The sequence below is a fragment of the Carcharodon carcharias genome, chromosome 7 (genome assembly GCF_017639515.1).
Source record: "Carcharodon carcharias isolate sCarCar2 chromosome 7, sCarCar2.pri, whole genome shotgun sequence".
NCBI classification, from domain to species: domain Eukaryota; kingdom Metazoa; phylum Chordata; class Chondrichthyes; order Lamniformes; family Lamnidae; genus Carcharodon; species Carcharodon carcharias.
In genome coordinates, this window is record NC_054473.1 from 169699352 (window position 1) to 169727330 (window position 27979).

Genomic DNA, 27979 nt, shown 5'->3' on the forward strand with positions numbered 1-27979 from the left:
AGTTTTATAAGCAAAATTCTGAAGGTTAATAGCTTGTATTTCTTGACTTGTTAAAAGTTGCTTAATATTAAAAAAAACAGTGGTTTCATTTTTGAAAAAGATTTATTTGAGAATGCATCATCATCATCATCATCATCATCTGTCCCCCGCCATGCCCACCACTAACAGGTTTCCAGAACAAGCAGCCTTGGCAAACTTGCATATAAAAATTGAAACAAAATAAGAAATCTTCTCCTGGGATCATTTGGAAAAAATAATCATGTCAACCACAATTTAAACAAAGAAAAGGCAAATCAATAAATTGATGAGAAGCTTTTGACTGTGCCAGTGGACTCTTACATGCACCTCCAAACTAAATTAAAGAGGGCATTCATGATGCTGAGTGACTACAAGTCCCTTGGGGTTGATGTGGGTAGAGGTACAACTATATGACCATCCAATTTTCTCCACATCCTATAGCCAAGCAGCAGATCGAAGGTTGCTCATACACTTCATTCAAGTTGTGCATCATAATTGGCTCCTCCAGTTTTCTCTAGTTCTTGTTTGATGTATTCCTCAGCCAATTCTTGTTCATCACAAATGACAAACTCCTTAGCAAAGTTCTACAAGGCAAAAGAAAAGACTTTTAGTGAATAACAAATGAAATATTTTAAAACTTATGCACTTGGCACAAGTCAAAACGCACACTTCAAAGCATTTCAAATTCCACGTGCACATCATCAAGTCCATTTGTCATAAATTTCCCTAGAAGTGGACAAACTCAAAATTCTAGAGTATATGTAGAATTAAATAACCTCAATTAATCAAGGACTCTGGAAACAAAAGTAACGTTAATATATGAACAGAAATGTTTCACAAATTCATGAATTAGTTGTAGCCAAAAATTCAGGCACGCTAAAAATTGAATTTCTAAAAAAAGTAGAATAAAAATATGGACACTTGGAGCAATCATTAACTAATCTGTAAAAGCAATTTTCATAAACAGGTATCAGGAAGATAAGGACAATGGCAGAAAATTAACAATGGTCAAAAGAATTCCAGAAATATTTTAGCTGCAAGTTAAAAAAATATTTTCCATATGAATATCAATTCTATACCGAATAATTGTCTCTAGAAGCTTCCCCACCAGCGAAGTTAAACTGACTGCTCGGTAATTCCTGGGTTTATCCTTACTACCATTTTTGAATAAGGCCATATTTTGTAATTCTCCAGTCCTCCAGCACCTCCCGAGTCTAGGGAAGACTGAAAGATTATGGCCATTTCCACTCACTTCTGTCAATATCCTTGGATGCATCTCATCTGGTCCCGGTGCCTTGTCAACTTTTAAGTACTGACAGTTTATCCAATACTGCCTCCTTATCAATTTTGAACCCTTCTATCCTCCACCACCATGGGTTCTGTATAGAATTATAAAAATCAGAAATTGACAGCATAGAGGCCATCATTCGGCCCATTGCGTGGGCTAGTTGTATAAGGGCTGACCAGCCTCATCCCACTTTCCATCTGCAAGTCCATAGCCTTGTAAGGTACAGCACTTCATCACATTTTAAAAAGTACTTTGATATGCATTTGAAAGTTTCTGCCTCCACCACCTTTTGAGGCAATGAATTCCAGAACTCAACCACCTTCTGGTTGAAAAAAATTTCAACTCCTTTCTAATTCTTCCACCAATTACTTTAAATCTATGCCCCTGCTTATTACACTCTAGACATCTCAACGTCATACACCTCAATTAAATCTTCCCTTGGCCTCCTCTGTTCCAAAGCAAATAGTTAAACCTCTGCAGTTCTTTCAAAATCCTTGTAAATTTCCTCTGTACCCATTCTAGTGAGATCACGTCCTTCCTCCAACATGACCAGAACTGTACACAGTGCTCTAGCTGTGGCCTCATGTTTTGTACGGTTCTGGTATAACTTAGAATATAAGAGCAGGAAGGTTAATAATGAAAGTATACCATGTGTATTAACCACCTCATCTACTCAACCTTGCAACTTGGGATGTGATCGTCACTAGTGATTGACCTGCTCTTATTGCCACAGTATGGCTTGGTATAGTTAAGTGTCACATTGATGCTGAAGGTGGAGGATTCAGCAACGGTATGTGTGGTTGTGCTGCTTTCAGGGATCCATGGGCATGCTCTTTAAGGGCTCTTTGTCTTCTACATATCTCTGTATCCTACCACTTGCGTATTCACTTGCCTAGTTTGCCCTCCACAAATGCTGTCTCCAGACTGAATTCTATTTACCACTCTTCTGTCCCCTGACTAAACCATAGTATAGTGGTAGTAAGTGTCCCCAAATTACTTTATGTAATTTGTTTGACTTGACATAATTTGAAAATTTTCTTAGTATAGTGTCTGAGTGCCAATGAACACTAGCTTACTTTGCATTCAAAATGCAAATCAAATATTGATTACGTCACCTCTGCAATATGAAAAAGCTCAAATTCACTTGAAAAAAATTAGGCCATCGCTGTTATATGTAGAATACCTTCTACAGGCACAATTTCCAGCAATATTTTGGCACTTATGAATAGATTCCTTTATTGGGAATCTGTTACCATTCCAATCAAAAATAAATACATGGCCATATTCAGTTGTGAGCAGGACTCTATAGGAAGCAAAATCAATTCCAAAACATGAGATTTAAAAGCTAATTTACATTAATATGGCTTTCCAACAGTGTTGGGAAGTGGTTTAGGAAAGGTGCTTTTACTTACTTGTACACAATACAAGAAAGAAATTTTCTTACTCTAAACTCCATTCCCCAGCTACCAAACTCCCCTCTCCCTGGAAACAATGGAGACCATACCAGTCTTTCTACAATCTTGGTGTCGCATTTGACCCCAAGATGAGATGCCAACCACATATTTACATCATCAGCTCCATAACAATTGCCCATCTCAACTCATCTGCTGCTGAAACCCTCATTATGCCTTTGTTACCTCTAGAATCGACTATTCCAATGCAGTCCTTGTTAGGTCTCTCACATTCTACGCTCCCTAAATGCGAAGTCATCCAAAGCTCTGCTGCCTGTGTCTTAACTTATATCAAGTCCTGTTCACTCAACACCCATTTTCACTGATCTACATTGCTGAGCAAGTTCTCCTCCTATACAACTCCATAGCTCTCTATCTCCATCCTCCTCCAACCCCCTAAAATATCTGCACTCCTAATATTCTGGCCTTGTGCACATCCCCAATTTTACTGACTTCACTATTGCTGGCTGTGCCTTCAGTTCCTAGGCCCCAGGCTCTACAGTCCCCTCCCTAAATCTCTCCTCCTCTTTGTTCCTTTAAGAGAGGCCCCTTAAAACCTACCTCTTTGCCAGGCTTTTGACCATCTAGCCTAAAATCTTCTTATGTGGCTCAGTTTCATATTTAATTTTAGAATGCTTCTTTGAAGTGTCTTTGGAACATATTACATTAAAGCCACTAAGTTGTTGCGATGTCGGTAGGTTAAGTTAAGTATTATTTTGTCATGGGACTTGCAGTCGTAATAAACTGTGAAAGTTCTGAGTTTGGAGAAAGAAGCCCAAGCAGTAAACATGTGTGAAATACTAACATATTTAGTGCAAGGATTTTCAGCAGTGTATTTACTGAAGTTCAGTATTTTATAAATTCAGGCCATCTGTTTTTAGACCTATTTATTATTGGTTACAAAAGCTGTATTGTAAGAGTCAGAATGGTTGCATTTTGCTAGCTGAAGCTGTATTGTAAGAGCCAGAAAGTCCTGACAGACATGTTAATTTACTCTGCACAATGAATACAAATTGTTCCTCTAGAAGACAAAACATGTATCCTACCCTTTAAAGAATCTCTACCCAAATATGATACCCAGATCAAATTAAGTATCAAGAAACAAGTTTTATTACTTGCTCTAACAACTTAAAGTAAATGAATAATGTCTGATTTGCTTTCTCCAAGATACAAGTGAGACTACAGAAAATTATAAATTTAGTATTGAAAAATATGGTGGCAATTAGATGGGCAACATTATTGGAAAAGTGTGTGATTTTGACACTTAAAACGGTACTGATAAGTGCTTATAGCACATCTTACACATTACCCTGAAAAACATTCCATTTCATACATGGTATTGCATTTTAAACTTCAATAATATGATTCAGTAGCATTAAATCAATTACATATTTGAATAAAACTAATAAGGGTACTGGGTAATTTATGACAAAATTAAGATCTCAACCTGAAATTTGAGATGTGTGAATTTGAACCATAGGGGAGTCAAGGTTTATGGGAATCAGGTAGAAAAGTGGAGTTGAGGCCAAGATCAGATCAGCCATGATTTTACTGAATGGTGGAACAGGTACGAGACAACATTTGGTCTACTCCTGCTCCCAGCTTTTAGTTCTTTGTATAACACTTGAAGCGTGATGGACACTAAATACTTCAGTCATACTTTGCATGAGAGAGGCAGCCAATTGTTTCCAATATAGGAGAAACTACTATAAAAATATATACAAATTAACTGAATCACCTTAACAAATATCCAGTCTGACTTCTAAATGGCCCAAAGATCCAAGAGTAATTATCCTCGCTTTAACCAAAGGCATAAAAATTACACTGTGGGCTTAAAGGGATGCACTGGCCTGGATTTCTCATTAAGAATTGTTATGCTACCAGCTCAATATTGAGTAAATCAGGCAGCAACTTCCAGTTTCCACAGGCACAGCTACATGTAGAAAATCAGGTAGTTGTTGTCCATGTTGCCCTGCTCCTTCACAAGCTTCATACATCGTTGCTTTACAGATCCTCAATCAAATACATGTAAGTATTCAACTTCAGGTCCTTCCAACTATGTACACTAGAGAAGTTTGGACTTGTCTATACAATTGTAAATGAACTTTTAATGATGTGTTAAGTCTTAATTATTGCTAAACAACCTTGTTGGCACTAAATTCACTTTTACAAGTGGAGTTTCAATACTTCAGATTTTAATTGTTGTTTGAGATTTTTTTTTAAAAAACTCATTTTTCCTTTGTTCTCTTATGCCTTTCCCTCTCATTATTTAGTTTTCTGCAATGACTTTATATTGAATTCTATTTTACCGAGCCAAGAGGCAAGCTCAATTCATAAACTTAAATCGCATTGGAGAAGAGGAAGGTCCTTGAGGATCATCAGTGAGCAACCCCAGGTTTTCAACTTCCAAATAGCACAGCTACCTTAAGCTAGGTTGTCTTTTTGCGCCACTTTTAATTTCATGCATGATAATTCTGCATTAGTACATTGACAAAAATTGTACACCATTTCTAGGTATGACTGTACTAGGGCTTCTGCAGACTTATCTTCTCTTAGGATTTCTGCTTTATCCACATGGATATACAACCCAAGGTGCAATTACCATTCCTTATTGCTGCTACACATTGGATGATCGTTCACTAAAACCAATAGTGCAATATCCCTAGGCCCCTCTTCAGGCTGAAGCCATTTAATTGATACTCCCATTTGAATTCACTTCCCTAGTTTCAGCACCCATTGTTTTCCCACACTAAATGCAATTTGCCACTCATCAGCTCACCTGCACGTTCTATCCAGACTCTATTTGGTTGGCCAGTATATTGTTTGAGCTTCCCTTCACTATCACCAATTTGTGTGACTCACAATAGCTTACTTTGACAAATAGAAACAAAACAAGCAGTTCATTTTTTTTTCTTTTTTTTGAGTTCACCATGTTTTAATGTTTAGCATTATGATTAACTTTTTCTGCTAAAATTGTTTCTTAGGAGAATGGTTTAATAACAGAAACCCCATTGTGTCTATTTTAGAATCTTCACAAGAAAACCAAATGTATTGCTGAATGAGACATTTTGTCGAAGCTTTTCATCTTGCACTCATCAGGACAATCACAAGAATACCAAGACAATTGCAAGAATACCAATGTTCTGATGAGTGCAAGATGAAGAGCTTTGACACAATGTCTCTCTTTCAGTACTACTCAAGTTCTGTACTACCAAAAAACTTATACAAAATGCTTCACTAAATGACTTCCACACAATAATTGTATCAGACATAAACCTTGATAAAGCAAGTTTATGCTTTGTAACCCTAACTACACTAGTCATGGAGATTTTGCTCAGTAGACTGCTGTATAAAAGACTTGGAAGACCTAGGTCATCTCCTTAGTAGTTCACGGTGAATGCTCATTTCTCCAGTTACTGAGAAAGAGTGTGTGGAGAACTACTTTATTAATCCCCACCTTGATTATAATCACCTCAGGTTTCCAAGATGCGTACAAGTTCTATTTTCTCCCCCAGCCTCCCAAGAGATCTTCAGGCTTGGAAACCTTCTGGCAGCTGATCTCCAGTAAAGATATCAAGACCTGCGGCTAAACTTGGTTGTGGGTGGACTGAGCATACCCCAAGAAATAGCAAACAAATCAGAATAGTTTTAAATTGATGTTAAATACATGATCATGGAACTGTTTCAAGTTAGTGTTAAATAGAACTCAAATTAATGTTGAAAGTCAGCTCCATGTATCCAACTTGGATCATAAATATACAGTAACTAGAACTGAATTAACAGTCAAAGACTGAGACCCAGGATAATATCAGATATCACTTGCAATGTCCTCAAAGCAGAGCAAGCAAACATATGCATCTCCATTTCCAAGAACCTAAAATGCTGATAGCTCTAAAATGCATTGATCTGGACTCCACTATTCGGTTTAGGTCATATTAGAAATGGTACAGCAAAACTGATCCCAGGCTAAGGGGATCAGGTATGGAGGAACAGTGGGGAGGGATGTTTTACACTTAAAGAAAACAATGGTGGGGGTTAAGGGAAAGTTGAGGTGGGGCTAGAGAGTTGAGCAACCAACATAAATTCAAGGTAAGCCACAAAATATGGCAAAAAAATGGAACGTGAAAGCTAAATTTAGACTTCTGTACACATGGCAGCACAACCAAGTACAGTCTTCAGATGAGGCAACATTGAAAAGTAGGAGATAATTTCACCAGAACAAAAACAGAATTACCTGGAAAAACTCAGCAGGTCTGGCAGCATCGGCGGAGAAGAAAAGAGTTGACGTTTCGAGTCCTCATGACCCTTCAACAGATCTGAGTGAATATTAGGAGAGGAGTGAAATATAAGCTGGTTTAAGGTGAAGGGGGGGTGGGGGGGGGTTTGGGGGTTGGGGGGATGGTGTGGTTGTAGGGACAAGCAAGCAGTGATAGGAGCAGATAATCAAAGGATGTCACAAACAAAAGAACAAAGATGTTGAAGGTGGTGATATTATCTAAACGAATGTGCTAATTAAGAATGGATGGCAGGGCACTCAAGGTACAGCTCTAGTGGGGGTGGAGTGGAAAGACTAGCAGGGCATGCAAGATTTAAAAATAATGGAAATAGGTGGGAAAAGAAAAATCTATATAAATTATTGGAAAAAACAAAAGGAAGGGGGAAGAAACAGAAAGGGGGTGGGGATGGAGGAGGGAGTTCAAGATCTAAAGTTGTTGAGTTCAATATTCAGTCCGGAAGGCTGTAAAGTGCCTAGTCGGAAGATGAGGTGCTGTTCCTCCAGTTTGCGTTGGGCTTCACTGGAACAATGCAGCAAGCTAAGGACAGACATTCCGACTAGGCACTTTACAGCCTTCCGGACTGAATATTGAATTCAACAACTTTAGATCTTGAACTCCCTTCTCCATCCCCACCCCCTTTCCGTTTCTTCCCCCTTCTTTTTGGTTTTTCCAATAATTTATATAGATTTTTCTTTTCCCACCTATTTCCATTATTTTTAAATCTTGTATGCCCTGCTAGTTTTTCCACCCCACCCCCACTAGAGCTGTTCCTTGAGTGCCCTGCCATCCATTCTTAATTAGCACATTCATTTAGATAATATCACCACCTTCAACACCTCTTTCTTCCTTTGTCTGTGACATCTTTTGATTATATGCTCCTATCACTGCTTGCTTGTCCCTACAACCACACTCCCCACCCCCCCACTTCTCTCCCCCCTCGCCCCCCCCCCCACCTTAAATTTCACCCCTCTCCTAATATTCACTCAGTTCTGTTGAAGGGTCATGAGGACTCGAAATGTCAACTCTTTTCTTCTCCGCCGATGCTGCCAGACCTGCTGAGTTTTTCCAGGTAATTCTGTTTTTGTTTTGGATTTCCAGCATCCACAATTTTTTGTTTTTATCTCTGTGGATAATTTCACCAGGGTGCACAATGTAATGCAATGCAATCTTCACTTAGTTATAACAGCACAGGAGGCCATTTGGCCCAGCAAGTCTATGCCATTTCTCTGTAGAGCAATCCAATCAGTCCCATTCCATCTCCATAGTTCTGTAAGTTAATTTCCCTCAAACAGCTGAGGTGTACTTCATCAGCACCTTCCAAACCAGTGACCTCATCAACTAGAGGGACAAGGGCAGCAGATGCATGGGAACACCACCACCTGCAAGCCTCCAAGCCACACCATCCAGACTTGAAACTATATATTTGTTCTTTCATTGTTACTGGGTCAAAATCCTGGAACTCCCTTCCTAATAGCCCTGTGGGTATTCCAACAACTCATGGACTACAGCGGTTCAAGAAAGCAGCTCACCACCAACTTCTCACGGCAAGGGTGGGTAATAAATGCTGGTCTTGCCGGTGTTGCCATATCCCATGAAAGGATTTTAAAAGATTATCCAATTTCCTTCTGAAATTATTCACCATCTCTGCTTCCATCACTCTCACAGGCAGCGAGTCCCAAATCATTATCTCTCTCTGTGTAAAAAAGATCTTCCTCACATTCATCTGAAACTCTTGCCCTAAACCTTAAATCTGTGTCCCCTGGTCTTTGTACCATCAGCTAACAGGAACAGCTTCTTTTTCTACCTTATCTAAACCTGTCATAATCTTGTACACTTCTATCAAATCTCTCCTCTATCTCCTTTGCTCCAAGGAGACCAAGCTTCTACAACCTAATCTTGTAGCCAAAATCCCTGCGATTTGGAACCATTCTGGCAAATCTCCTCTGCACCTCCCAAGGACCTTTACATCATTACTGAATTGTAGTGTAGAACTGAACACAATGCTCTAGTTGAGGTATAACCAGAACCTTATACAGGTTCTGCATGACTGCTTTTGTATTCAATAAGCTCTACTTAAGAGCAAGATCCCATATGATTTGTTAACTCGTCTCAATGTGCTCTGCCACCTTCAGAGAACTATGCACAAGAACCCCAATCGCCCTATATGCTTAAGGATTGTGCCATTTAATCTTATATTGCCTCTCCCTATCCCTATCGCCAAAATACATCACTTCACACTTCATCAGCGACTTGTCTGCCCATTCTTGTAGCCCATGTCCTGCTTCAGCTGACTGGTATCATCCTGACTTTCAGCCATACTCCAAGATAGGTATTGTCAGCAAATTTTGAATTTTTTTTGTATTTCAATATCCAAGTCATTTCCATCAAAAATCAAGCAGAAGGTCCTAGCACTGAACCGTGAGGAACACCACCGTCAACATTCTCCAGTCTGAAAAACAAACATTTACCACAACTCGCTGTTTTTATTCCTCACGCCAATATTTTATCCAAGCTGACACAAGTCTCAATTTTGTTAACCAGCCTTTTGTGTTTTTTTTTTAGTTCATACATGGGATGTGGGAGTTGCTGGTTAGGCCAGCATTTATTACACACCCCTAATTGCCCTTAAAAGGTGGTGGTGAGTTGCCTTCTTGGACCACTGCAGTCCATGTGGTATAGGTACACCCACAGCACTGTTAGGATGGGAGTTCCAGGATTTTGACCCAGCAACGGTGAAGAAATGGTGATATATTTCCAAATCAGGATGGTGAGTGGCTTGGAGGACAATTTCCAGGTGGTGTTGTTCCCATGTGTCTGGTTCCCCTGCCCTTCTAGATGGAAGGTGCTGTCTAAGCAGCCTTTGTCAAAGGCTTTCTTAAAATCCAAATAGACATCATCCACTGCAATATCTTTGACCTCCTTCTCAGTTACTTCAAAAAATTCAATTAGATTAGTCAAGCATGATTTGCCTTTTACAAATTCGTGCTGGCTCTCCTTAATTAACTCAAACTTTTTGATATATCTTTTAATTTAATTTCTCCCCCCCCCCCGCCCCACCCCACCAGATCACTGTTTTGAAAACCTTAACCACCAGTGATGTTAAACTAACCAGTCTGTAGTTACTAGAAAATGTCTTGCACCCTTTCTTGAATAACGGGGTCACATTCGTCAATCTACAGTCTTCTAGCATCTCCTCCATATCAAGGGAAGACTGGAAAATTATTCCACTACATCCTTTAGCGACCTAGGACGCAAGCAATCCAGACCAGGTGACTTATCCACTCCAAGCAGTCAGCCTTTCCAGTGCATCCTTCATATCAATTTTCACCTATTACCTCCATTTCCCCTTCTATCAATATCTTATCAATCATTTTAGAAAGAGGGTGCTGACTTTAGTATTCTAGCCTTGCTCTGTGCCTCTAAGCATCTATTATTCTCTTTGCCCCCAATAGGTCCCACACTACCTCTTACTATTTACATGCTAGTAGATGATATTTGGGTCACCTTTATATTAACCACCATTCTATTCTCACTCTCACTTTGCCAGTCATATCTTTCCTCACTTTCCTTCTCAACTTATTGTATTTGGCCTGGTTCTTGCTTGAAGAATTCACCTGACATGCATCATGCACTTTTTTTTGTTTCATCATATTCTTTATTTCCCCTGCCAACCAAGGAGCCCTGGCATTAGGTTCCCCTATCTTTCACCCTTGTTGGCATGTACCTGAAGCATTTCCTCCTTAAAGATCACCCATTGATCTGTCAGCCAATTTTTCCCATCAACCTTTGGTTCCATTTTACCCTGGCTGTATGCCCACTCATCCCATTGAAATTAGCCCTCTTCCAATTAAGAAGTTCTACTTTAGATTGCTCCTGCTATTCTTCATTGTATCATAATGTTTAGATTAGCCATGATCACTCGTACCGACAGACACTTGGTCTGCTTAGCCCGCCCAATTTCCCTGTACAATATCCAGCTATGTCTCCTTCCTCGATAGACCCAGGCCTCTGATCAAGAAAGTTCTCTCAAACACATTTCAAAAAAGTCCACCCACTGCTTACGCTTTACTCCAAACATATTACTATCAAGATAAAAGCAAAAAAACTGTGGATGCTGGAAATCCAAAACAAAAATACCTGGAAAAACTCAGCAGGTCTGGCAGCATCTGCGGAGGGGAACAGAGTTAACGTTTCGAATCCGAATGACTCTTCAACAGAACTAAGTAAAAATAGAAAAGAGGTGAAGTATAAGCTGGTTTAAGGGGGGGAGGTGGTGTGGTGAGACAAGTTCCAGCTCTATTTGCCCCACCCCTCCTTAAACCAGCTTATATTTCACCTCTCTTCTATTCTTACTTAGTTCTGTTGAAGGGTCATTCAGACTCGAAACGTTAATTGTGTTCCTCTCCGCAGATGCTGCCAGACCTGCTGAGTTTTTCCGGGTATTTTTGTTGTTGATATTACTATCAAGAATAGGGTCATAAAATTCTACAAGTATCACCACTCTATAGTTCTTTACAATCAGATTTCCCTGCAGATTTTCACCTCTATCGGTCTATTTGTAGGCATATGGAACACTCCCAATAATGTTCATACCCTTTTTTGCTTCTCAGCTCTAAACAAATGAATTTCGTCTTTGCCCCCTCCAAGGGCATCCTTACTATGGAACACTACATCTTCCTTTATGAGTAATGCTACCCCACCTCCCTCTTTCCTGATCATTTTGTACCCATGAATATTAGGTGCTCAGTCCTCACCAATTTTAAGACACATTACTGTTATTGCCACTACATCATATTCCACATGGCTATTTGTGCTTGGAGCTCACCAACCTTATTCACCACACTTTGTGCATTTAGATATATGCAATATAAACCACTGTATTCCCCGGAGTTGCTCTTAATATGGCACTGTTTCCTTCTCTAACACTATCCAAAGTTCACTCCTTTGTGTAACTTGTTCCTCTTTACTATTTCTATCTACTGCCCATTCCATCCCCTGCCAATTAAGTTTAAATCCTCCCCATATACACTTAGTGAGCGAAGCTTGCTGTGAGGACTAGTCCCAGTCCTGCTGCGGTGCAACATGTCCCTTTTGAACAGATGCCTCCTGACGCAGAACTGGTCCCAAAGTGCCAAGGATCTAAAGCCCTCCTTCCTATAGCATGTATGATGCTACACATTAATACTCCCTATTTTCCTATTTCTACTCACACTAAAGATGTACACTTTCCCCTTATTTTATTATAAATTCCTATATTCACGCTAATGGAAACCACCTATATAAACCTCTCATGCAGCAATTACATCCTCCCACTGATGGGTCTCTAATGGCTCCACTGCCATAAGGATGTCCTCGACTGTCTTGTTGCCATTCAAATCCATTCCTATCTTTCCCAGTACGCCACGTTTAAATCCCTGCAATCAGGTTATTGCCCCTGCCACAGTACCAAGTCAGCTCTTGTCAAAGTCACAAATTACATTCTGTTACTCTGACATGGGTAAATTTTCCCTCCTTGACCTGTCTGTCACTTTGACCATATCAATTTCCTCCAATGCTTCTCCACCATGGTCCAGCTGGACTGCACTCACCAGATTCCATTCTTGTCTATCTCGCCATAGCCAAAGAATAATATGCAATGACTTCTCTTCCTGCTCCGTTGCCTCCAAGGATCTTTCTTTGGTGTGGTCCTATTTCTCATCTACATGCTGCCCCTTGGCAACATCATCTGAAAATTAATACTGTGCTTTCAAATGTACACAGAGGACACCAAGCTTCACCTCACCATCATTTTCCCTACTCTTCCACTGCTGCCACAATGATAGACATCCAGCACTGGATGAGCAGAAATTTCCTCCAAGTAAATATTGGAAACACTGAATCCGTTGTTTTCACTCTCTGCTCCCTAACTACCAACTCCATCCTTTCCCTGGGAACAGTCTGAGAATAAGCTCGCCTGTTCTCAACCTTGGTGTCACAATTGACCCTAAAAGAGCTTCTGACCTCATATTCATGCCATCACACCTATTTTCACTTCTGTAATATCACCTGGCTTCATTCATCTCAGCTCATCTGCTGCAGAAACCCTCATTTATACATTTGATACATCTAGATTCTACTATTCCAACATTGTCCTGGCTGGTCTCCCATGTTATACCTGGTGATGGAGGTTGTTGAAGGTGGTGGATGGGATGCCAGTCTCAAGGGCTGCTTTGTCCTGGATGGTGTCAAGCTTCTTGAGCGTTGCTGGAGCTGCACTCATCCAGGCAAGTGAAGAGTATTCTATCACACTCCTGACTTGTGTCTTGCAGATAGTGGACAGGTTTTGGAGAGTCTGGAGGGGAGTTACTCTCCACAGATTTCCAAGCCTCTAACCAGCTCTTGTAGCCACTATTTATATGGCTGGTCTAGTTCAGTTTCTGGTCAATAATAACCTCAAGATGTTAATGGTGGGGGATTCAGCAATGATAATGACATTGAATGTCATGGGGAGATAGTTAGGTTCTCTCATTTTAGATGGTCATGGTCTCGTACTTGCTTGGCACAAATATTACTTGTTACTTCTCATCTCAAGCCTGAATGATGTCCAGGTCTTGCTGCATATGGGATTGGATTCCTTCAGTATCTGAAGTCACAAATGGTACTAAGCACTTAATCATCAGTGAACATCCCTATTTCTGTCTTTATGAAGGAGGGCAGGTCATTAATAAAGCAACTGAAAATGGTTGGGTTTAAGACACTAGCCTGAGGATCTTCTGCAGGAATATCCTGAAGCCAAGATGATTGACCTCTAACAGCCACAATCACCTTCCTTTGTTTGAGGCATGTCTCCATCTGTGGAGAGTTTTCCCTTCGATTCCAACTTACTTCAATTTTGCTAGGGCTTCCTTGATGCCACGTTTGGTCAAATGCTGTCTTGATGTTAAAGGCAGTTACTCTCACCTCAATTTGTCCGTGTTTTCCTTCACCACTGGTTTCAATTCTGTTCCTTGTAGACTATGTATATTTAAACCTGCCCATATGCATAATACTGTGCTATCCCGAGGTAAACATCATTTGATAAACACAGGATTCGTGTCTCCAATACATCAAGATCTGCCTGCATCATTGAAACATGCTCTACACTCAGCTTTATTTGATCCACAAATTTGTGAATTATTTCCTCTACAACTATCTTCTTATTTATGGCCTTGACATAAAGAACAAAGACCTCAATATGGATCCCTACTGGCAGTTACGGTAACTGATCAGAAAACAGATCCAAATATACAAGCAACTTTCTTCCCAAAGGCCTTCAGCCAATTTTTATTCCACTGCAGTAAATTCTCTCCAATTCCACAAGATTCTATCTTGCAGAGCAGTTACTTGCAAGGATACTTTATCAAAGGCTTTCTGAAAATCCAGGGCAACAATGGCAACTTGATTGCCCCCATCCATTAATTCACAATTTCAAAAAAAAATTCAAATTTATAATATACAACTTCCTTTTCCAGATGCTACCTCTATTCAAGTGGGCATGTTGGGTATTTCTTATGATAGAGAAGATGCTTAAAAAAGGCTACCCATTATTGAAGTTAAGCTAATGGGGCTATAGTTACCTGACTCTGCCTTTTCTGATACTGGAACTATATCAATATTCTGCCATTCCAAAGATACAAGTCCTGACTTAAGTGAGCTATTGAAGATACAGGGCTCACAAAGGATCTGTCCCTTTTCTTTAAAAGACCCATTTCTTGAGTGCATCTCATTTGGGCCAGCACTCCAATTTAATCTCACATTCTCATCTATTTTATTAACAATTTTACAGTTAACAGCACAACTTGCTGCTCTTCATTGATGCAATGCTCAGTCTTTATTCTTGAAGTACTTATTTTCTTGAAGACAAATACCTCTGCCAGAGTCCATTAAAAGTCTGTCCTAGAGAATCTTTCAATAGCCCAACACAGTATTTCAGGTATTCTTAATCATAGTTAAATGAGTTTCCTATTGTTGCTACAATTGCCCATTACCCTCTTCTAATAATCTTTTAGCTGACATAGCTTTAATTTCCCTTAACTGTGCATAATACTGGTCTTTATGTTCCTGAGAATTATCTGTTTTTGATTTATGAAAACATTTCAACATCTGGTCTTTGTATATGACCAGTCACCTTGACTTATTTCTTGCCAAGCACCCTTCTGTAGGGACATACATATCTTATATATATTTTAAGATGCTCTTTACACTTGTGCCACTTGTACTCAGATGTCATTTTCCATCAGCAGGGTTAAATCAATTGAACCTTTTCAAAGTATTCTGCTATCTTACTGAACTTGGCCCTTTTAAAATCCAGAATTAACTGTGATTTTCAGTTCCATTAACCAATTGAAACGTTACAAGTATTATGCTTATCCTCAGTGATTCCCCACATGAAAATTTGATACCAAGTTAGGCTTGCTATTAAAAACTAGATCTATTAAACGATTACCCTGGTTCCCTCATTGACATGAGGCATTAGGAAACAGTCTTATTTCAACAAATGTTTCAACTGAACTGTCCAGTCCATCACATTGTGTTATTGAATTACTGAAAAATTAAAGTCACCCAAACAGGTCTCTTGATTCAGAAGCTTTAGTAATTTGATTATATAGAAACTCCTCACCTTCAGGTGCCAGGCCTGGAAATCAAGGACAAAAAAGGACAAACACACGTGGACACAAACTATTAGTAGATTATATATCAGAAATACCTTCAGATATTCTGTTAAGCTGAATAGTGCTACAGGTTGTTCAAGATACACTATGATTAGTGTACATTAGATTGCTATGATGGGATACTAACTAGGTGGGCCAGCATACACCAAATTTACCAGGCCCTCCTGTGGTTTAGGCCTCATTGGATGTGCAAGAAATTGGACATCCAATGAAGATACACACGATAGGGAAATAAAAGAAAGGAGGAACAAATTTATAGCATTTGTCAATGAAGTAATTTTGAAATGCAATCACTGTTACAATGTAAGTAATTACAAATAGTTAATTTGGAGACATAGCAGTGTGATAAATGACCTAAAAACAAAAATAATTTTGGCCATGTCCATTGTGAATACAGCATCTTGGTGCACACAAATAAGGGCAGAGCAAATGCAAGGATAATTCAGTTGACAAACATTATTCAAATGCAATTTCAAACTGAAACCTTTGGGAAAACATACAAGTTGTTCTTAATCTGTATGCATAAATTAAAAAGGGTGGAAATAGGAAAAAACTCTTGCTAATCAGCAGAGGATTTCTCAAATAAGGTTGACTGCTGAGCACAAAGACGTTAGAGCACCAATCTTAGTTAAAATTCCAGCTTCCACGCTTATTCACTACTTCTAGCCTCAATTTTCACCCTGAAGGCAGCACAGGAGTGTAGAATTCAACCAATGGCTTCATAAAACATATAAATGAGAATAAACCTGCCCAGGTTTCCTAGCTCCTACCCAAATTGCGCGATGTGTCCCAGACAGGGAAGGAAGAGGAGGAAGGTAAGACTTGTACATGTTAGAGATGGCCTCTTGGAACCATCCAACGCTACAACATTATAGTCATTTGCATAACATAGGGAAGGGGGGAAGAAAAAAAACAAATGAAGCAGAGCTCCAAGACTGAGGCTTATCACAGGCTCTGGATGCAAACAACTCCATATTGCCCAGAATATAGGACTTCCCGTTTCAAAAATAAAATCCTTCCCTTGTTGAGCTACTTACACAGGAAGATTCTTACTCTCTTTTGAACACACCTGGACCAACTAGCTCCATTACATTAAATAAAACAGCACAAACAACAAGAAACATAACATGTTCCCCTTATTTGCATGCAGTTTACACATGCCCACTCACAAATGGGACCCAAATTCTGCATGGGACTGAACCATGGGCAGGGTTTTGTGGGGCGGTGGGGGGGGGCGCAGTTGGAGATGACACTCTTCAGATCGGTACCTGTCCCAGATCTGAAGGAGATGACACTTTATCAATTCAAATTTATTTTTAAACTGTTGGATAAGGAGTGCAAAGCTGACTTCAGCTAGCTTTCTCTCAGAATAAGCTCTCCTTTGTCCTTGTCAGGAGTGTGACCAGATAAAGCTATCTTTGTTCATCCATATTTAAAAAGTGAGAAAGAAGCTGCACGCAAGGCAAAGGCATATTTTTGTTCCAGATACTATCAGGCCGCAAAAGACTTAAGGAAAATAGCTATTTATTTAAAAGTTCCAATATCAGATGTAGGAAATAGTTTGAATCGCCGGCAAGAATTAAGTATGAAAAATTAAATTCAGCCATTTGAAATGTTATGTCAAGTAGACTTTGTTCTAATTGCCCAAAAATACACAACTGTATTACAAATCATAGAATATTTGAAGTGCAGGGGGCTGCCATTCAGCCCATTGAGTCCATGTCAGCTCTCTCTACAAGACTAATTTAGCGAATCCCACTCCCTGCCTCTTTCGCTGTAGGCCTACAAATTTTCCCCTTCAAGTGCTGATCAATTTCATTTTGAAAGCCATGATTTAATCAGCCTCCAATGCCCACCACCCTCAGGCAGTGCAGTCCAAACTGTAAATACTCAGTGTATGCAAAACAGGTTCTCCTCATTATCTTTGGCTCTTTTGCCTCACACTTTAAATCAGAACCCTCTAGCTCTCGTCCCTTCTGCTGATGGCAACAGGTTCTCTACCTACTGTAAAGACCCTTCATGATTTTGAATATTTAACCTCCCCCTTTATTTCTCTTCTAAGGAGAACAACCTCAGCTTCTCCAATCTATACCCCCAAACTGTGGTCCCTCATCCCCAAAACCACCCGCATAAATCTTATCTGCACCCTCTTTAAAGCTTTCACTCCCTTCCTAAAGTGTGGTGCCAAGAATTAGTCACAATGCGGCCACTGAGGCCAAACCAGTGTTTAAAAGGTTCACCGTAGCTTCCTTGCTTTTGTAACCATTGCCGCTATTTACAAAGCCCAGTATCCAAATATCTGTTTAAATCGCTTTCTCAACTTGCCCTGCCTCCTTCAATGATTTATGCACATATACCCAAGGTCTCTGTTTCTGTACTCTTATCAGAATGTTACCCTTTATTTTATATTGTCTCTCAGGCTTCCTATTAAAAGGCATCACATAACACTTAACTGTATTAAATTTCATCTGCCAATGTTCACCCATTCCACCAGACTATCTATGTTCTCGACATTTATCACTGTCCTTCTCTCAGTTCACAATACTTCCAAGTTTTGTGTAATATGCTAATTTTGAAAGTGCTCTGTACATCCAAGTCTAAGTCAATAAAAGAAATCAAATGCAGCAGCCCTAAGTATCGATCTCTGCCCCCGCAATTTCCATCCTTACGTCCCTCAATATTTTTGAATACATCCCATCTGAAGTTGCGTTGAAATTGGTCACCTGCCAATTAAAGATTTTCTTTCTGTGCTCCTTGTCTTTTCCACAACTAACTTAAGCCTTATGATAATTAGATCACTGTCCCCCAAATCCTCCCCTACTGACACTTGATCCACTTCACCGGCCTCACCGTAAGAACCATATCCAGCAACGATACCTTCCTTGTTGGGCCAGGAATGCACCAAGAAAATTCTCCTGGGCACACTTCATTAACTCTTCCTCTCTGTCCTTTATACCATTTGTTGCACATCTTGGAGCTGCTCTTGAATTGAGTGATTTGCTAGGCCATTTTAGCCACATTGCTGTGGGCCTGGAGTCATTTGTAGAATAAGGATAGAAGATTATCTTCTCTAAATCCATCTGAACTAGATGAGTTTTTACATCAATCAATGATAGCTATCATGGTCACCACTACTGAGGCTAGCTTTTAATTCCAGGCTTATTAATTGAATTTAAATTCCACCAGCTGTCATGGTGGGATTTGAACACATCCAGGACATTAGCCTGGGCTCTGAATTACTAGTCCAGTAACATTACCACTACACTGCCATCTCCTCCTATCCCTATCTTTCCCAAGTACTTTATATCCAAGAATATTCTGTATCCAGCCATGCCCTTTTGAGCCAGGTCTCCGCTATTACCGTGACATCATATTCCCATGTGACCATCTACGCCTACAGCTCACCAACCTTATTTACCACCGTGTGTTTACACACATTCATTGTAAACCTAATTTAGACCTTCTTTTATCTTATTTTAGTTTGACCTCCATCTAATAAATGTATTTCTTACTCTGGGGGTATTTGTCTCTGCCAATCCTTTGTACACCTTGTTTCTCCTTGTTACTACATCCTGGTTCCCACTTCCCTGAAAAATTAGTTAAAAACTTTTGCCAACAACACCACCAATCCACCCGATGAGGATTTGTTCCCAGTCGTGGTGAAGTCCCGCCTTCCCAGAACTGATCACAATGTCCCAGAAATCAAGACTCTTCCTTCTGCACCATCTTTTTTTTTTATAATTTCATTTATGGGATGTGGGCTTCGCCAGCTGGGCCATCATTTATTGCCCATCCCTAGTTGCCCTTGAGAAGGTGGGGGTGAGCTGCCTTCTTGAACCTCTGCAGTCCACGTGGTGTAGATGCACCTAACATGCTTTTAGGGAAGACGTTCCAGGATTTTGACCCAGTGACAGTGAAGGAGTGGCAATATATTTCTAAGTCAGGGTGGTGACTGGCTGGGGCTGACTGGGTTTGGGGATGAGGTGCGGGGGGAAAAGAGAGACAGACTTCTGCTCAATCCTTCTATACTTACTAACACATGATACCAGGAGCAATCTGGATTACCACATTTGAGGTCCTGATTGTTAGCCTTCTTCCTAGATCCTCAAGATCTGCCGCTAGGACCTCTACCCATGTCATTAGTAGCAATATGAGCCATAGCCACTGGTTGTTAACTCTTTCCCTTCAAGGTGCCCTGCAACATCCTTGACCCTGGCATCAAGGAGGCAACATGCCATCCTGGAATCATGTCTGCGGCCACAAATAACCATCTGTTCCCCTAACACTACTGTTTTCCCAACATTTCTCCTGCCCCCTTTATAGCCTCATCAGAACACCTGAATACTGATTTGAATGTAAGATGCACTCAGGGGACTCCTGCAATACCTGCCTGGTCTTTCTCGATTGTCCAGACTGCTCACAAGCTGTGGGGCGATCACCTCTTGGAACACGCTATCCATGAAACTCTGAGTTAATACCATGACTGGAGCGAAGGGTGCAGAGTGAAGGAGTGGAATAATCAGTATAAAAGAATTTAATTAAATGGGCAAAAGTCTTCCATGACCAGTACTGATTTTTGTTTAAAAATCACTAATTAGTCCTTGTTTGAAAAGATGATGCACAAGCTGCTCAATGATGAGAGAATCTTGCTGTCCATTTATCTTTGATAACCGGACAGCTCTTTATTCAGAAACTTCTTGGGCAACCATATACTGCACACTTTTAATCTCACCACACGTTTGGTTTCTGAAATTGGCACTATAAATTCTTGGGCTAGCATGAGACAGCAAACGTATTGTTCATGTGCTAACCTGGTAGTACGTGAAAGACAGTTCCCAGAAGTCATTTTCAGATTATTAGATGGTGCAATGGAAACATAGAAAATAGGAGTAGGCCATTCAGCCCTTTCAGCCTGCTCCACCATTCATGTGATCATGGCTGATCCCCAATCTCAATGCCATACTCCTGCTCTCTCCCCATACCCTATGACTCCTTTAGTGTCTAGAAATCTGCTTTCTTCTTAAATATATTCACTGGCTTGGCCTCCACAGCCTGCTGTGGCAGAGAATTCCACAGGTTCACCACCCTCTTTGAAGAAGTTTCTCCTCATTTCAATCCTTAATGGCCTACTCTACATCCTGAGACAGTGACCCCTTGTTCTAGATTTCCCAGCCAGTGGAAATATCATCCCTGCATCCAGTCTGTCCAGCCCTGTCAGAATTTTATACATTTCAATGAGGTCCCCTCTCATTCTTCTGAACTCCAGTGAATACAGGCCTAGTCGACCCATTCTCTCCTCATAAGACAATCCTGCCATCCCAGGAATCAGTCTGGTGAACCTTCGCTGCACTCCCTCTATGGCAAGTATATCCTTTCTTAGGTAAGGGGGCAAAAACTGCACACACTGCTCCAGGTGTGGTCACACCAAGGCTCTGTACAACTGCAGTAAGACATCCTTGTTCCTATACTCCTATCCTATTGCGATAAGGCCAACATACTATTTGCCTTCTTTACTGCTTGCTGCACCTGCATGCTTGCTTTCATTAACTGGTGCACAAGGACACCCAGATCCCTTTGTACGTCAACATTTCAATAATACTTTGCCATTCTGTTTTTCCTACCAAAGTGGATAACTTCACACTTAGCAAAGTTTTACTGCATCTATGATGTATTTGCCCATTCACTCAACTTGTTTAAATCGCCTTGAAGCCTCTTAACATCCTCCTCACCACTCACATTCACACCTCATTGCGAGTCGTCAGCAAACTTGGAAATTTTACATTTGGTTCACTCATCCAATCATTGGTATACATTGTGAATAGCTGGGGCCCCAAGCATTGATGCCTTTAGTACCCCATTGGCCACCACCTGCCACTCCGAAAAAGACCCATTTATTCTGACTGTTTCCTGTCAGCTAGCCAATTCTCAATCCATGCAAATATATTACCTTCAATCCCATGTGTTTTAATTTTGCACACTAATCTCTCATGGGACATTATCATAAGCTTTCTGAAAATCCAAATACACCACATCCACTGGTTCTCCCTGATCTATTCAGCTAGTTAAGTCCTCAAAAAATCTCCAGTAGGCTTGTCAAACATGATTTCCCTTTCATAAATCCATATTGACTTTGTCTAATCCCATTGATATTTTCTAAGCGTCTTGTTATCACATCCTTCATTATAGATTTCCCGTACTATCAATGTTAGGCTACAGGTCTGTAATTTCCTGCTTTTTCCCCCACTCTCCTTTTTTAAATAGTGGGGTTACACTTGCCACCCTCCAACATACCAGCACTATTCCAGAATCCGTAGAATTTTGGAAGATAACAATGCATCCACAATTCTATGGCCACCTTCTTTAGTATTCTGGTATGTGACAGAATCACAGAATATTAAGGGCACAGATGGAAGCCATTCAGCCCATCGTGTCTGCACTGGCTCTCCAGATGAGCATTATGACCTAGTGGCATTGCCCTGTTTATTCCCCATACCCCTGCACATGATTATCTGAATAAAAACAATCTATTGCCCTCTTGAATGCTTCGAATGAACCTGCCTCCACCACACTCCAAGGCAGTGCATTCCAGACCTGGACCACTCATTGTGTAAAAAAGATTTTTCTCACGTCATGTTTAGATCTTTTGCAAGTCACTTTAAATCTGTTCCCTCTCGTTCTTGATCCTTTTAAGAGCAGGAACAGTTTCTCCCTATCTACTCTGTCCAGCCCCTTCATGATTTTGAGCACTTCTATCAAATCTCATCTTAGTCTTCTTCTCTCCAAGGAGAACATTCCCAACCTCTCCAATCTATCTTCGTAACTGAAGTTTCTCAGCCCTGGAACCATTCTTGTAAACCTCCTCGGCACTCTCTCCAATGTGTTCACATCCTTCCCATAATGTGGCACCCAGAACTGTACACAATACTCCAGCTGAGGTCAATTGAGTGTCTCGTATAAATTCAGCATAACCTCCTTGCTCTTGTACTCTTATGCTTCTATTAATAAAGTCCAGAATACTATATGCTTTATTTACACTCTCTCCACCTGTCCTGCCACCTTCAATGATCTATGCACATATACACCCAGGTCTCTCTGCTCCTGTGTCCCCTTCAAGATTTCACCTCTTATTTTATACTTTCTGCCTATGCTCTTCCTACCAAAATACATCACCTCACACATCTCCACATTGAACTTCACCTGCCACCTACCTGCCCACTCCACCAACTTGTCCATGTCCCTTTGAAGTTCCACATTGCCCTCCTCTCAGTTTACAACACTCCCAAGTTTCATATCTTCTGAAAAGTTAAATTGTACCCTGCACACCAAAATCTAGATCATTAATATATATCAGGAAAAGCAAGGGTCCCAATACCAACCCCTGGGGAACTCCACTACAAACCTTGCTCCAGCCCAAAAAAATATCCATTGACCAGTATTCTCTGCTTCCTATTTTTCAGCCAATTTTGTATCCACATTGCTGTCACTTATACTCCATGAGCAATGACTTTACTCAAGTCTATTGTGTGGCACTATATCAAATGCTTTTTGAAAGCCCATGTACACCACATCAACAGCATTACCCTCATCGGCCTTTTCTGTTACCTCTTCAAATATCTCCAGCAAGTTAGACATGATTTCCCCTTTAGAAATCTATGCTGGCTCTTCCTTATCAACCCATATTTTTCCATGTGACTACTAATTCTATCCCAATAATTATTTCTAGAATCTTTCCCACCTCTGAAGTTAAACTAACTGGTCTGTAATTGCTGGGCTTATCTTTACAACATTTTTTGAACAAGGGCGTAATGTTTGCAATTCTCCAGTCCTCTGGCTGATTATCAGGCTCTGGGGATTTATCAGCTTTCGGTCCCATTAATTTCTCCAGCACTATTTTTTTATAGTAATATTAATTTCCTTCTCACTAGACCCTTTGTTCCCTAGTATTTCTGGGAAATTATTTATATCTTCTTCCTATTAAAGTAGTTGTTTAATTGCTCTGCAATTTTTGTTCTCCATTATAAATTCTCCTGTTGCAGGCTGTAAGGGACCTTCATTAGTCTTCATGAATCTTTTTCTTTTTACATACTTATGGAAGCATTCACAGCCCACTTTTATGTTCCTTACAAGTTTACTCTCTATTTTTAGACTATTCCACCCCCCCCCCCCCCCCCCCCCCCCCCCACCACCACCACCACCACCACCACCACCACCACCACCACCTTGATCAACCTCTTTGGCCCCCTTGTTGAATTGTAAATTGTTCCCTATCCTCAGGCTTGCTCCTTTTTCTGGCAACTTTATATAGCTCCTCTTTGAATCCAACACTATCCTTAATTTCTTTTGTTAGCCATAGTTAGGTCATTTTTCCCATTGTGTTTTTGCGCCAGAAAGGAATGTATAACTGTTGCACCGCCTGCATCCGTTCCTTAAATATTAGCCATTGCCTATCCACTATCATGCCTTTTAATGAAGTTCCCCCAATCTATCATAGCCAACTCACCACTCACACCTTCGTAGTTTCCTTTGTTTAGATTTAGTACCCTAGTTTCAGATTGGACTACTTCACTTTCCATCCAATAAATATATTCTGAAGATATACATTAATCCTTTGTGGCAGATCATTTGCACACTCAATAACTTGGTGTGTCTGCTTCCATGTAATCATGTTACTCAAAGATACTTAGTTGTTCTGAACACAAGTATGATTTTATACAAGGTGATAAACATTCTATTTCTATCTCTAATGGACTACATTATAATTAAAGCTAATTATTATTCCTGTGGCATGCTATCCCACACACAAGATGCACAAGGGAGCAGGTTTTGATTCATTAGAGACTGTCTGCTAATGGAAACTGCCTTTCTTCCATGATACTAGCGCAGAGTTGGGAGAAAGCCTAAATCATAACAACCCTTCTACAGCCAAGGATGAGCAACACAACATGATGCTTTTTAAAAAGTCACTGAAGGTACCCTTAACCCTGAGGCTATTATGAACAACAAAGTAACAAGCTCCATTCATAATTAAAGATATGATTTTTGAAGAAAGCAAGCAGTACAGTATTTATAAGCTAAGTGATTTACATCCAATGTAAAGCATCCAGGCCATATATTACAAGTGAGAATGCATTCTTCATATATCACTTCATCTACATTGATACTGGTAGCTTATTGAACAGCATCATAATTTTAAATTGAAACAAGCAAACTGATTGGTTGAAAGTAAGCTATTAAAAACATTTTACTTGATTAACATGCTCACTGTACACACTGCCAATGGGCCTTAAGTACAACATAATACTATATTATACATGCATCCAGTCCCATTTGTCATTCCTAAAGTAGGGAGAGACAGTTTGGAAAAGTAATAAAGTGCAGCTACAATTGGATAGTCAAAAAAATTAGAGTTATTCCTTAGCAAATCCCTAATATTTTTATTGTAAATACAACTGCAGAATTTTTCAAAATCAAATTTCTCCTGGCATCTACAAATGTCAAAAACATTATTACTTGCATGACAAAGTCAGCCTGCAAACTCATATCAGATTCTGGAATGAGCATGGCTATGAATAAAGTAGTTTTTTTTTTAAAAAAAGTAACCGGAAACTAATAACTAAAACATCAGTGGCCACACAATTAAAAATCTCTCCTTCTCCAACTGGCTCCACAACATTTTACTGATTGATTAAAGTTCAGAAATAAATGACATGCAATTGCAGTCAAGAGCATGGAAGCTTATGTAAACAAAAAAGGGTTGATAAGGTTTAGAAGGGATAAAAAAAATCAGCAAGTGTTAACAACCTACCTGTACTACTTCCTTTACCAAACTTTTATCGGTGCTGACTTTGGCTCTCTGCAGTACAGTGACTCCATCTCCAATCCAGGTGATCAGAGCAAACTTGGCACGTTTGCTCATGGCATCTCCAGTGATGATTCGATGAAACCCAAATAATATACGGTCATCTGCCAATCAGAACGGCAGCAAGTTAGAAGTAGGTCAATTCTGAACATAACCATTTAGGTCATTCAGCATTCAGCCAAGCCTCTCTCTAGGGATGCTGAGTGTTTCTAGCTCATTTTTACATTTCTAGCATCTGCACTTTTTAAATAAAAGGGAGAAGATTTGCTCACTAACAAATCAGTACTTCTAACTCAGATGCAGAGTAATTATTTCAGTTAACGACCAAAGTGCATGCCAAAATAAAGGCAGAAGAAGTCTTTAAGAGCAAAGGGGTAAAGAGTTGTAATCCAATGAGCATGACAAGTTTAAGCCACTCCTTGGGAGTAATGCAGATAGTGTGTCAGCATGCAACACCGTGGGATGGTCAGGCATTGAGCATTTGAACAAATCCCCAAAAGGGACAAGAGACCAGGCTCTCAAGTCATACTCATCTATTGCTCAAAAGCAAGGGCAGAACCTTGTCTTTTCTCCCCACAGCCATTTCTGATGGATGAAAGGGAGGAAAGCCATGCATAGGAGGTAACAGCAAAGAAACAAAATCCAAAAAACAAAACCTCAACCAATTTTGGGACCAACACTAACCATCCAATAATAATAACACAATAGGAAAATTTAAAATCTACACTTCACAGTTATTCTAAAGAGTGGGAATGAATCAACATTGAATTTCAAATAAAAATCATACAATTGAGAGTAAAAAAGTGAATGTTTTATCAAAATAGCCCCAAAGTTTTTTTTAAAAAAACAACAAAATGGTTCCCTCTTTAGGTTATTGAAGTTGCCCGAGGAAAAAAAAACTTAAATGTTGATTAACGTTTGCAACTAAACCATTTTAGACCGATAGTCAATTAGCACTCCACAATACTAAAATCCACACTTCGGAATGGAAATTTTGAAGCCAGATGCTTTGAAATATTTGACGTTTTAAAATAAAAATTAGTTAAATATTTGAGGACGAGGGACGATATTTAGCGTTTACAGTCTACAGAAATAGGGAACCTAAAGTAAGCTGCGATCACAAGTGCCACACCTTAAAAAAGTAGGTACATTTTATTGGGAGCTTTAAGCTGGCAACACAAAATATAGCGGGGCGAGTTAACTACAAATATACATTTATGCTTAGATAAAATATCTTTTGCCCACTGGAATAGAAGCAGTGGATTACTGTTAAAATTATTAAACTAAAGTTGTGAACACTTCTGGTCATGATTCAATAAATCGTTTACGACCATCAACACCCCCACCCCCCACAGTTGGTTAGGTGACAGATCGTCGTTCAGGTCGTTTTTAAATACTGTCCAACAACCCGATCAATCTAGTAGCTTCGATCCGTCAATTTGCTTCCCCCTCCGTTTCTAATGGTCGTGCCCCCACTCCTCGATGGTATATTAAAACCGAGTATAACCTAAGTTTCCTTTAAGTTAAATAGTTAAGTTTCCTTTGGTTGGATTAATATTGCCGTAAAAGTGAGCCATCGATCGGTTAAAAGCAAAATATCGATATAGAGGATAATTTCTACAGGGAATGCAGTACTCCAGATGCAGTCTAAGTAGAGCGAGGTATCATCACACGACGAAGTGATCTCTGATTGCGGGGTTTTTGTGGGGTAGGCGAGGTAGCTTTCTTCCAATAGATAGGTGCTGTACACATCAAACAAGAATAAATAAAACAAATGGCGTTTACAGTCATAAAATCCCCAAATTTTACCTGTGCATTGAAGTTTAAAGTCCTCGTATTCTGTGCCTTGTGAATCAGGAACAATAAGGTGTCCGTCGTATTTAAAAATAACCCTAGAAGGGAGAGAGAGACACACACGCACAATGTAGATATATTTATATATAGTTAGATCTAAAAGGACGAAGTTTGCAATAATTACAAGAAAAAGTGAACGATTTGGGCTCAAACGAACCAATTGACATCGTTGTTATCATCCCGGACGAGATTATACGACTCTCTGCACGCTTCTTTATCAATCTTCGTAGCCATTTCAACGATAGGTGAATCAGCTGGCAAACTTCTGTACAATAAATCCCTGATCCGACTATCAATGGGCTAATAGGAAAACAAAGGCAAAAAATAATAACGTTCTGCAACTTGCAGGAGGAGCTGCAGCTGGTGTTTTATTTCAGACTGGATTGCAGACTCCACAATATCTAATAACGGCTCTCAAACATAGGTTAGGAAGCACCCGCTATGAGTCTGCGGATAAATGCAAGCCGCTTTAGCGGATGCATTTCAGCCCCTTTTACCGGCTGTGGGCGTTGGTGATGTCGTATTTCCGTCTGTCACCATCG

General features: G+C 40.0%; 1 protein-coding gene across 1 annotated transcript; it reads right to left on the minus strand.

The window, feature by feature from the left end:
• Positions 1-83: 83 nt before the first annotated feature.
• cotl1 (coactosin-like F-actin binding protein 1) lies at positions 84-27945 on the minus strand. Its single transcript, XM_041192423.1, has 4 exons — positions 27595-27945; positions 27393-27475; positions 25530-25687; positions 84-602 (listed from the first exon to the last, which is right to left on the minus strand). Exons 1-4 carry the CDS (start codon positions 27669-27671, stop codon positions 492-494), a joined length of 429 nt encoding a protein of 142 aa, XP_041048357.1. The 5' UTR covers positions 27672-27945; the 3' UTR covers positions 84-491.
• Between the last annotated feature and the right edge of the window lie 34 nt (positions 27946-27979).